At 38.1% G+C, this 11,624-nt stretch overlaps 2 protein-coding genes across 3 annotated transcripts in view; one reads left to right on the top strand and one right to left on the bottom strand.

Moving 5' to 3' along the window:
• On the top strand, positions 1 to 1,693 carry LOC124391476. 2 transcript variants are annotated; one of them, XM_046858070.1, is made up of 3 exons: positions 1 to 126; positions 212 to 493; positions 587 to 1,693. In XM_046858070.1, the coding sequence occupies exons 2-3, from the start codon at positions 248 to 250 to the stop codon at positions 1,232 to 1,234; spliced, it is 894 nt and encodes a 297-aa protein (XP_046714026.1). In that variant the 5' UTR covers positions 1 to 126; positions 212 to 247; the 3' UTR covers positions 1,235 to 1,693. The 2 variants fall into 2 exon arrangements, with proteins under 2 accessions (XP_046714026.1, XP_046714024.1); XM_046858068.1 differs by having other exon boundaries at positions 212 to 1,693.
• Positions 1,694 to 8,527: 6,834 nt separating this feature from the next.
• Positions 8,528 to 11,624, bottom strand: part of nrtn (neurturin) — an 18,804-nt gene continuing 15,707 nt past the window's right edge. The window contains exon 3 of the mRNA XM_046856978.1: positions 8,528 to 10,861. Within this exon, the coding sequence (XP_046712934.1) occupies positions 10,437 to 10,861 (425 nt within the window). The 3' untranslated portion in view covers positions 8,528 to 10,436. The remainder of the gene's footprint in view (positions 10,862 to 11,624) is intronic.

Here is an 11,624-nt window from a genome sequence, read left to right as displayed (position 1 = left end):
AGCTACAATAGTGGACCATGTCATCAACCATGGGATGACCCTGAGGGAAGCTGGCCAACGGGTTCAGCCTAATTTGAGCCGCTACACTGTGGCAAGCATCATTAGGACATTTCGAAATGAGAATCGGTAAGTACTTTGTAGCACTGCCATACTCTAATGAGAAACACAACAGTACCATACATGCAAAAATACTGAAATTGTTACTTTACAGAATTGCTAGACGTCCAGATGTTGGGGCAGAGGAAGAATGTTCACTCCAGAGCAAGAGACCCATATAGTGAACATGGTGATTGCCAATAATGCAATAAGACTGCGCGAAATACAGCAGCGCATAATTGATAATGACACCATCTTTCAAAATATACACAGTGTAAGCATTTCTGCACTAAGTCGTGTACTTGCGCGACACAGAATAAGAATGAAGCAAATTTACAGAGTTCCTTTCGAGAGAAACACAGAACGTGTAAAGCAACTGCGATATGACTATGTGCAGGTAAGCTATAGTGTCATTGGTTCTGAATTTGGAAGTGCATACTGTAGTGCTGTGCATGGGCCTGATGTGTTGCATTTGTTTTGTCTTGTCCAGAGAGTGATGGAACTAGAAGCAGATGCAATGGGACATGAGCTACTTTTTGTAGATGAGGCCGGTTTTAACCTCAGTAAAACCAGGAGACGTGGCAGGAACATTACTGGACACCGTGCCATCATCAATGTCCCAGGACAACATGGTGGTAACATAACCATGTGTGCAGCTATAAGCCAAAATGGTGTTGTTCACCATCATGCAACCATAGGCCCATACAACACTGCACACATTATTGCATTCCTGGACACCTTACATGACATGCTAACTGTTCAGAGACCAGAGCATACCCGATATGTCATCATATGGGACAATGTTAGTTTCCATATGGCTGCTTTGGTCCGCAACTGGTTTACAGACCACCCATCCTTCATGGCACTTAACCTCCCTCCATACTCTCCATTCTTAAATCCCATCGAGGAGTTCTTCTCTGCCTGGCGCTGGAAAGTGTACGACCGTCATCCTTATCAACAGGTAGCCCTTTTACAGGCAATGGAGGAGGCATGTGGAGATATTGACAAGGCATCATGTCAGGCCTGGATACGGCATTCAAGGAGATATTTTCCCCGGTGCCTTGGACTGGAGGATATTGCATGCGATATGGACGAAATTTTGTGGCCGGACCCAGAAAGACGACATGATGTAGGCTGATTGTCTTTTTTTTTTCTTTTTTTTTCTGAAATTACTATTTTGTGTTCTGACTTTGTCTTGGTTTTGATGAGTGTGAATAAAACACCAATACTTGAAGTTTGGATCCTTGTATGTTTACATGACACTATGACAAAGGTATGACCTCAAATTGACATCTGTACACAGAGAAAGCAAAAGCCAGATGTGTTTTGTATTCATACCATCAGTGTGTAGTTGGCACATTGTGTGCTTAGTAGATGATGGCTTGTGTTTACTGTTTGATACGAAAACACCATTTTTACGAAGGTGTGAAGAGTTAATCTAGCTGTGTTCGCTTTTGCAAGAGAACTACAATGTTTTGATAATTGGGTGAAAGGTTTTCTTATTTGTGTGTAGAGTTTTGCAAAAATAGCCAATAGTTACAAAAAATGTGCTTAAGCAATCAGAAAAAACTGTAAGCAATTAGTGTTTGCCGATGTGTCTGTGTGACCTGGTGACTAAGTGTAGCATTTTGATTGGTTGTGTTTGGAAAAGGAAAGCAAGTCACTTCCTGATAGATCTTTGTGTTTTAGGTAGAGAATTGTGTGTAGGGTCTAAGGCTGAGAAATAGCTTATGGTTTTGAAGAATTGTCATGTAGTTTTGCACTTTGAGTGAGAGGTTTCAAAACTCGTGTGACATGAAAAGATTTTGTGTGTAAGCAATTGGTTCAATATTTTTGGTCAAATAATTGGTTATATAATTGGTTAAATATAGTAAGCAATCTTTAAATAAATCTACTTTTGAGTTTTACAAAAGACTGAATTTTTTATGAAAAAATTAAAAAAATAAATAAAAACACAAAGACTGCAGTGTTTTATATAAAGCGCATCAGTGTGTTGCTGGTGATATGAAAGTAATTCAAATGGTGCTTGTGTGTATGGTTTTGTTACAAGAATTTCATTTTTAGAAAGTGTTAAGTTTTGAATGCAGTGTTTCATTTTGGCATAGATGTGAGTTGGTAATCTCCATGTGCTATGTCTGATTGGCTTGTGTGTAGAGTTTTGACATAATGAGCCAAATTCTGCAAAAAGTGTGTAAGCAATAGGCAAAAACTGTAAAAGACAGCAGTGTTGGACAACAACTTCCCATATATCTGCATTTCAGAGTATTCACATTTTTTGTATTTTTACTTTACTACATTTAGAGAAACATCTTCATCCTCCCTTCATCTGTCTCCTCTCTGAACTCAAAACAAACAGTTAAATAAGTAACTGTACTGAGAGCACAAGGGAAACCCCACAATTCTGCTGAGAGAGTGTGTGTGGAATGAGTTTTCTTACTCGTGTGTGTGTGTGTGTGTGTGTGTGTGTGTGTGTGTGGAATGAGTTTTCTTATTCTGCGTGTGTGTGTGTGTGTGTGTGTGTGTGTGTGTGTGTGTGTGTGGAATGAGTTTTCTTATTCTGCGTGTGTGTGTGTGTGTGTGTGTGTGTGTGTGTGTGTGTGAATGAGTTTTCTTACTCTCGTGTGTGTGTGTGTGTGTGTGTGGAATGAGTTTTCTTATTCTGCGTGTGTGTGTGTGTGTGTGTGTGAATGAGTTTTCTTATTCTGCGTGTGTGTGTGTGTGTGTGTGTGTGTGTGTGTGTGTGTGTGTGTGTGAATGAGTTTTCTTACTGTGTGTGTGTGTGTGTGTGTGTGTGTGTGTGGAATGAGTTTTCTTACTCTCGTGTGTGTGTGTGTGTGTGTGTGTGTGTGGAATGAGTTTTCTTATTCTGCGTGTGTGTGTGTGTGTGTGTGTGTGTGTGTGTGTGTGTGTGGAATGAGTTTTCTTATTCTGCGTGTGTGTGTGTGTGTGTGTGTGGAATGAGTTTTCTTATTCTGCGTGTGTGTGTGTGTGTGTGTGTGGAATGAGTTTTCTTATTCTGCGTGTGTGTGTGTGTGTGTGTGTGGAATAAGTTTTCTTACTCTGCGTGTGTGTGTGTGTGTGTGTGTGTGTGTGTGTGTGGGAATGAGTTTTCTTACTCTGCGTGTGTGTGTGTGTGTGTGTGTGTGTGTGTGTGGAATGAGTTTTCTTACTCTGCGTGTGTGTGTGTGTGTGTGTGTGTGTGTGTGGAATGAGTTTTCTTACTCTGCGTGTGTGTGTGGAATGAGTTTTCTTACTCTGCGTGTGTGTGTGTGGAATGAGTTTTCTTACTCTGCGTGTGTGTGTGTGTGTGTGTGTGTGTGTGTGTGTGTGTGTGTGTGGAATGAGTTTTCTTACTCTGCGTGTGTGTGTGTGTGTGTGCGTGTGTGGAATGAGTTTTCTTACTCTGCGTGTGTGTGTGTGTGTGTGTGTGTGTGTGTGTGTGTGTGTGGAATGAGTTTTCTTACTCTGCGTGTGTGTGTGTGTGTGTGTGGAATGAGTTTTCTTACTCTGTGTGTGTGTGTGTGCGTGTGTGTGTGTGGAATGAGTTTTCTTACTCATGTGTGTGTGTGTGTGTGTGTGTGTGTGTGTGTGGAATGAGTTTTCTTACTGCGTGTGTGTGTGTGTGTGTGTGTGTGTGTGTGTGTGTGGAATGAGTTTTCTTACTCTGCGTGTGTGTGTGTGTGTGTGTGTGTGTGTGTGTGTGTGTGTGTGGAATGAGTTTTCTTACTCTGTGTGTGTGTGTGTGTGTGTGTGTGTGAATGAGTTTTCTTACTCTGTGTGTGTGTGTGTGTGTGTGTGTGTGTGTGTGGAATGAGTTTTCTTACCTGCGTGTGTGTGTGTGTGTGTGTGTGTGTGTGTGTGTGGAATGAGTTTTCTTACTCTGCGTGTGTGTGTGTGTGTGTGTGTGTGTGTGTGTGTGGAATGAGTTTTCTTACTCGTGTGTGTGTGTGTGTGTGTGTGTGTGTGTGTGTGTGTGTGTGTGTGTGTGTGGAATGAGTTTTCTTACTCGTGTGTGTGTGTGTGTGTGTGTGTGTGTGTGTGTGTGTGGAATGAGTTTTCTTACTCTGCGTGTGTGTGTGTGTGTGTGTGTGTGTGTGGAATGAGTTTTCTTACTGCGTGTGTGTGTGGAATGAGTTTTCTTATTCTTTGTGTGTGTGCGCGCTTGTGTGTGCACGTGTGTAATTGTACTTACTAAAGAAAACTACAAAAGGTTCTGATTTGTGATTTAAAACAATTCTAAAATAAATACACTACAGTGAGCTGTGCATTAGAGATTACCACAACACAATATGTCTGTCCGTCTGTCCTTTTTTTAAAAAACTAAAATTGTCCACATATTTCGTCTCTCTGTGCTTATTGAACAGTTGTTTTTTCTTCCAAACGTCTCAGTGAAATTCACACGTAATGACTGAATCAGTAAAAATAAACAAATGAAGACAGTCGGAGACGGTGATGGATTGTGTATGTGTAGTGGAGATAACATGATATACACAACATTAGTAGTTCTATCTGGTAATGATTTGGATCACTTACTCTGAATGTGGAGGGGGGCACCAGGGGAACATTAGCGCTAATAACACACAGGCTAATGCTTGCGCTGAGGGATCACATGGATTATTCTAATTTCAGTGTCAATAGTTGTTGTATTCATGAACCAAGTTAAACCTACTGACGTGTTTTTGGGAGGAAACCAGAGAACCTGTAACCTAAAGTCAGGATTAAACCCTGGACCTGCAGTTTCATCGCACCTTAAATTACTACAATAATTTAATCCACAATTAAAATAAAATCAAACATTAAAGCACTTAACTGTTCAGAATAAAATAAAATAACATTAGAATCGTTACAGCAGTTTAAGGTTGAATCCCATACAGCCTCTGAAGCTCCTACACAAACCTACAGGAGGATAATGGTTTTATTTCCTACTTGATGCTCTGTAAATCTGATATTAAGTGAACATGAAAGGACTAGATCTTTGCCTGCACATAAGGGAGCAGATTAAATGTTTTATACAGATGCTGGTAAATTGCAGTCATGGGAGAAAGAAAGTACACCCTCAGCTTTTAGTTAACACGTAAAAAATATTTGTATAAAAACCTCCATTAACAAACCAATAACTTCATGTGACGCCAAACGCATTTCAATATATAGTAAACTATTTCCAAAAAAAGTAAACCAATACAATAAATAAGTGCACACTGTATTTCAATAACATAAAAACTCCTTCAGCAACTTCAGTATTCAGTAAAATGTGAAGGAGCTTCATCGATTCTAACCCTAAAGAGCTTAATCGATTCTTCAGCCCTCCTCCAGCATCGTGCCCACCAGCTGGTGTCAGGTATTAGTGTGTTTTCACAAATTTGGTCTCATCAATTTTATAAATGTTTTTATTTATTCAGAAGCAGTAAAACTACATCATGTGCCATAGTTTTTGGAAAGAAAGAGATTTTTCTCTCAGCAAGGCTTCCATGAAAGCTGAACTTTTCCCTGATTGTATTGTCAATGTTCTTATGGAAGCCTGAAGGTCACAAGATCTTGAAATATCAGGTAGCTTTTGTATTTTTCATTGTATCTCTAAGCATTCAACAGTCTGAGCTTGAACTTCATTTGGAGAATTCTGCTTTCTGCTGTAAACATCTCACTGCACAGCACTGCATTTTAACGGTTTTGGAGATGGTTTTAAAGCCTGTTGCTTCTTTGAAGGCATTGATGATGACTTTTCTGCTTAGAATAGCAAACGGCCAAATGTTCTGCTTTTATAGTTCCTTCTAGTTTTGATGACAGGAAACACCTGCCTCCTGTTTACTCTCCTAATGAATGTGGAACTCAGATTTGTATTCTGATTTCCACCTGCTTTATTGAATCTTGATTTATTTTTCTAAATAAAATACTAATAAACTACTACACAATGAAGTCTGTAATTAATTTGTTAATCAAATACTGATAAATAAAAAAAATTAAGGAGTGTGTACTTTCCCATAACTATTAATTAAATCAAATGATATTAATAAGGCAGAAAAAACGGAGCATCAACATGTTTATACATCACACATTGGAGCAAAAGAGAAGTTAAAAACCAATTCAGGAGATACCACAGAGACTAGAAATGTAGAAATTGTTTGTGTGATTAAACAAAAAAAAATAAAAAAAAGTAAAATTGATGAATAGTGAAATCACAGCAGAGGAACAGTTTTTCAGCACTCTAAACTCTGTGTGGAGAAAATGCCTGGAAAAAGTCTGGAGGGAGATCCAGGGCTCAGAAATCCATCAGTACATGGTACATGTACAGTTAAAGTAAATGTTAACATTGTGGTAACTATTTTCTTAAAGATATTCAGAATATGCACAGTATCCTGTAAATCAAAAGTGACATGTACATGAAGAAGAGAGTGGAATATCTGCACCAAAACCATCACACAGATACGCTGACTCATATACAACATGGCGAGATGTGATTGTTTTCTATCACAGGTCCCTCAAACATCCAAACCTTCAGTGTGAACCGAGTAACGAGGAGTTTGATCAACACCACAGAGTGGAAAATGAGCGCCACAATAAATCTTCTTTAAAGGTAAAGGAGTATCAGCTCAAAGTCTTCAGAAAAGTAAATAATGAAAGAAAGAACAAATACTCAAGTATTAGGAATTGAACTTCCCTGAATCAACAAACCAAGACTGAAGAACCCATTAGTGCTCCTGTAGCTCTGTGTAATGCAGGTTTCTGACTGCATGGCTGTAGGTTTCCTCTCGTACTGTGTGTGAAGTGTTAGAACATCAGTTTTCCTCATGAATATGTCGATTAAACCCTTAATAATAACTGACGGAGTGTTTTACCTCCTAAAGCTGATTATTTTCAGCTTGGCCATGGTTTATTCATCTCCTACCACCGCACTTCTTTCCTTTTTTTACTTGTTTATTTGTTTGTTTATTCTACTTAGATTTATTTATAGTTAGATTCAATTATGATGAAAATAACTATCCTTCTTTCCCCCTTTTCCTTCTAAAGTTTGTAAAATAATACAAAATAAAATGTTTGTTCTTTTACACAGAAAGAGCAAAATGCAAAGTTCTGTTTCCTGTCAATGTTCCGGTTTTGAACAACTGTAAAATGACTCACACTGGAGACTTCTTACGTGTGTGTGTGTGTGTGTGTGTGTGTGTGTGTGTGTGTGTGTGTGTGTGTCATTGATTATGCATAAGCTTTGCCTGAAGAACATTTATTTGAAATGAATTTTTGGTGAAAAATTAAAAACACGTGAACTTTTTTATTGACCATCTTTTTAAATCTAATCAGTAGTGTATGTCGATCCACACATTCCAGTGTGCGTCCTTCCTCTAACCCTAACCCATTACCCTTAACCCTAATCCTAACCCCTAACTCTAACCCCTTATCCCTAATCCTAACCCTTCACCATACCCCCTAACCCTAACCCTAATCCTAACCCCTAATATAATTCTTCACCCTACCCCCTAACCATAACCCTGATCCTAAACCCTAACCCCTCACTTTAACCCTTAACCCTAATTCTAACCCCTAATATAATCCTTCACCCTACCCCTTATCCTAACCCCTAACCATAACCCCTAATCCTAAACCCTAACCCCTCACTCTAACCATTCACCCTACCCCTAACCCTAACGTGTAATCCTAACCCCTAACCCTTAACCCTAATCCTAACCCCTAACTCTAACTCCCTATCCCTAATCCTAACCATTATCCCTAAACCTTATCCCTAATCCTAATGTGTAATCCTAACCCTAACCATAACCCCTAAACCCTAACCCTTCACCCTACCCCCTAACCCTAAAGAGTAATCATAATCCCTAAATCTAACCCCTTATCCCTAACCCTAACCCTTAATCCTAACCCCTAATCCTAACCCCTAACCCTTACTTCAACCCCTAAACCCTAACCCAAAAGCGACTAACACGTTACCCTGACACTAAGCATAATCTTTAATCCTTTCCCTTAACCTCTTACCTCCAGAATGCCATCAGCACCGTCTGACCAATCAGGATTCAGAATTTAACACTACTGTTGTGTAATTTGTATTATTATTAATATTGTATCGTTTACTGACTTACTGCTTTTTTAATGAAAGTTTGAAGCATCATGAACGCTAGAATGAACACGACCCTAAACTCCATCTGCTTTTTATTACCATTAGTTTGCAGCCATTTGTTGAAAATGTGATTTTAATGTATTTGAATCTCTGTGTCTGGATTTTTACTCGTTCTGTACAAAAACAAGCACAAAATTATTAAATGTAATGTGATGTACAAAACATGACTGGAGTTTGTTTTCAAATTTAGTGTGTGTGTGTGTGTGTGTGTGTGTGTGTGTGTGTGTGTGTGTGTGTGTGTGTGTGTGTGTGTGTGTGTGTACAACACAACAGAAGACACAATGATATAAAACAGTGATGTGTTAAACGTGTACAGTTTATTAAACTGTGATATGAACATAATACATGAAACTTTGGCACCAAATACATTCAATAAATAAAATGCTGCTGTTTATTCTGTGATGCTGTAAATAAATAAACCATAATTTACTCTGTAATAAATATAGATAAACCTTTATACAGATGCATTGCATCAATGTTTAGTGTAGTTGGTCGACAGAATCCAACACAGCCCAGGGGTCAGAGGTCATATCTGAGCTAATGGTTGTGGTTTTCTTGCTCTTTTATAACTTTATAGAGTTCAGTTTAAATAAAATAAAACATAACGTCTGTAGAATGAGTTCCAATCAGTACATCCAGTGAACTTAAATAACAAAATAAGAATATAATATAAGCTGTGCCTCATTTCGATTGGTTCATGCTGTAATGAAGCTCGACTACATGCACAAACTCCACCTGCATCCTGAAGTCATCATTAAGTTTCATAATAATCTATAAATATCATGAAGGTTTTTATCCCAGTGCTTTTCCCTGCTTACAGTCTAGTTAAACAGTTGGACTTAAGATGTTTATTTCAGGTTGCTGAATTCGTAACATGTTCATTAGCAACTTTTTCTGTGGGATGATGTAAAATATTACCAACAGCAGACGTGTGAAGAATTCGTACAGACTCACATCTTCAGAGCTCCACAGAGAGTCTCATTAATCTGCAGTGAGGTGGTGACCTTCTCTACATAAATGATCTTTTGTTTCCAACCGTTCAGGTCATTGAAGGAACTTCACAGAGTTTCTATAGAAAGTTTAAATCACATGAATCTGAAATGTCAATCAAACAGGTAGAATATTTCTTTTATAATGAAGTGACCTGCTGTTCTGTTCATTTCTGCACTCAGTGTTTGTGTGATTCTGTTCAGAAGGCACTAAGTGGATTAGAGTAGTCTGTTATAGGATTTACAAAAACGGAATGGATTTGTTGAGGCTCTCAGACACAATCCTCCTGCCCCAGTCTTAGCAGGACACCTGCTTCTCACCAACTCTTATACAACTCTCGCATCTGATTCTACACACATTTCATCTTGATGCTTTCCATAAAAGTGTAGATAAAGTTCACCAAGATTTCATCTATTCATTGAAAAGAGTTTTTTCTATTCATGCACTAAGATGGAAGAATAGAAAAAACACAAACTCTTTTCAAGGAATAGATGAAATCTTGGTAAACTTTATCTACACTTTATAAATATAAAGTGTATATTCATATAAATATACACGATATAAATCCTAGATTTCAGAACGTTCATCAATGTCTCACAGACAGAAATAAGATCATGCAGAGAAACTGTATGTTTACTTTCTGCATGTCAGACCTTTTAGTTTTCTCTGAGCAAAACCCTAACAGTCGATATTAATGCTGTGTCTTTTACAGATAAAATGTTATGTATAGTTTGTTAATGGAGAAGTGACTCTTTTACAGTTTATATTTCTACTTTACTTTCATTACCAGTGTTTACAGAATCATTGCTCACCTCAACTTTTCATCATTTTTGCTGTTCTTGTTCTTATAGTCATGTTTTGTGTGTGTGTGTGTGTGTGTGTGTGTGTGTGTGTGTATTATAGAACGTCTGTAGAAATGAAAGTGATTATTTTACATCCTGATTTAATTTAATATCACTCTGTTATGTGCTATATTGAATTCCTGTCCCAGAAAGACAAATAAACATCATCATCACACAGCTGTTTGTTTTTAAGACCAGAAAAGCAAAGCTGTACTCTGCATGTCAGCTGCAGCGTCTTATTCATACCATTATTCATTTCCTTTCCCTTTAGAGCTCTTTAGAGTCCCCATGTTCAATTACGTTTGTTTTTGCATTTCTTATGACCTCATTATGTGTTTACCTGAAAAAGAACGATCCATATTTAGGGATAGTGTCAGTAATGGATGTCATACACAAGCACACTTCAGTGCAGAAACCTCATAGATGGTATGATAGCGGCTGTGGTTGTCCAGAAAGGTGATCCCTTCGTAGGCCGTGGGTCGGCAGCATGGCGAATGTCGAGCTCTGTCCACGTTCTCTCGACTCAACACACGCTGACCTTTCATCCTCGCCAGCGCCAGGTCGTAGTTGCGACGAGTTGCTACACATTTACCACTGCAGTAACGGAAAAGGATGACTTCATCACTGACGTAACCCAAACCCAGCTGGCTCACCGTCACCTCCTTATCAGTCAGTGAACAGGGTTTGGTACCTTTCCTGGCCCTCTTAGTTCTTTTGCCCACTTTTGCATCCCTTCCAGCTTTCCTCTGCCCCAGTGTGTGGAGGATCTGCTTCAACTCGCTCTCTGTGAAACTCTGGAATATGTGCATGACTGTAAGAAGAGAAAGAGATGAAGAAGGAGTTTAGAGTTTTAATAAAATAATATATATAATCATTATTTTTTTCAAAATTGGTTTCTACGCTTCTGGAAAACGTTTGTTATAAATTCACAGGTTTTAATAATAAATAAATAAAGAATGAAGGAGAAACAAAGACCAGATTAAATAAAAATGAAATATACATGACAGGATGGATAATCATTTTTCTCTTACTTTATGTCTGTGAAATTGGTGGAAGTGTTAAAAAAAAAGCTGCACATTTGTTTTATATATAAAAGTAAATGTAGCTAAAACATGATAAAAAAAAAAGCTAATTTAAATTAGAACAAAAGCTCAAACCCACATCTACTTAAAAAGCAAAACACATACCCTAACCCTAACCCTAACCCTAACCCAAGAATAAGAGGTTAAGGTTATTAATAGTACCAAGACTTAATAATGCAAATGTTTCATTGATCTTTATCCTAAACCACTAACACTTCACTCCAGTAAACAATTATAAAATCATCTCACTCACTCCAGAGGCACACAGCTAGAAACTGAGCCACCAAAATTCCAGCATCATGTCCACATTATAATAGAAAGGAGATCTTCTCTTCAGGCCTGAAGATGTTTTTCTTACAGAAAGGTCTAAAGGGATTTACTGCATATTGGTGGAAACCTATTAATAAATATCCATCTGTTAATCCACCGTATGTGAATATGAACAATAATATGCCTATAAAGATATGTATAAGGATTATAAAGAGTTTATAT

Source organism: Silurus meridionalis, chromosome 9, assembly GCF_014805685.1.
Source record: "Silurus meridionalis isolate SWU-2019-XX chromosome 9, ASM1480568v1, whole genome shotgun sequence".
NCBI classification, from domain to species: domain Eukaryota; kingdom Metazoa; phylum Chordata; class Actinopteri; order Siluriformes; family Siluridae; genus Silurus; species Silurus meridionalis.
The sequence above is the reverse complement of the archived record's forward strand: the minus strand, read 5'-3'. Positions and strand labels throughout refer to the sequence as shown.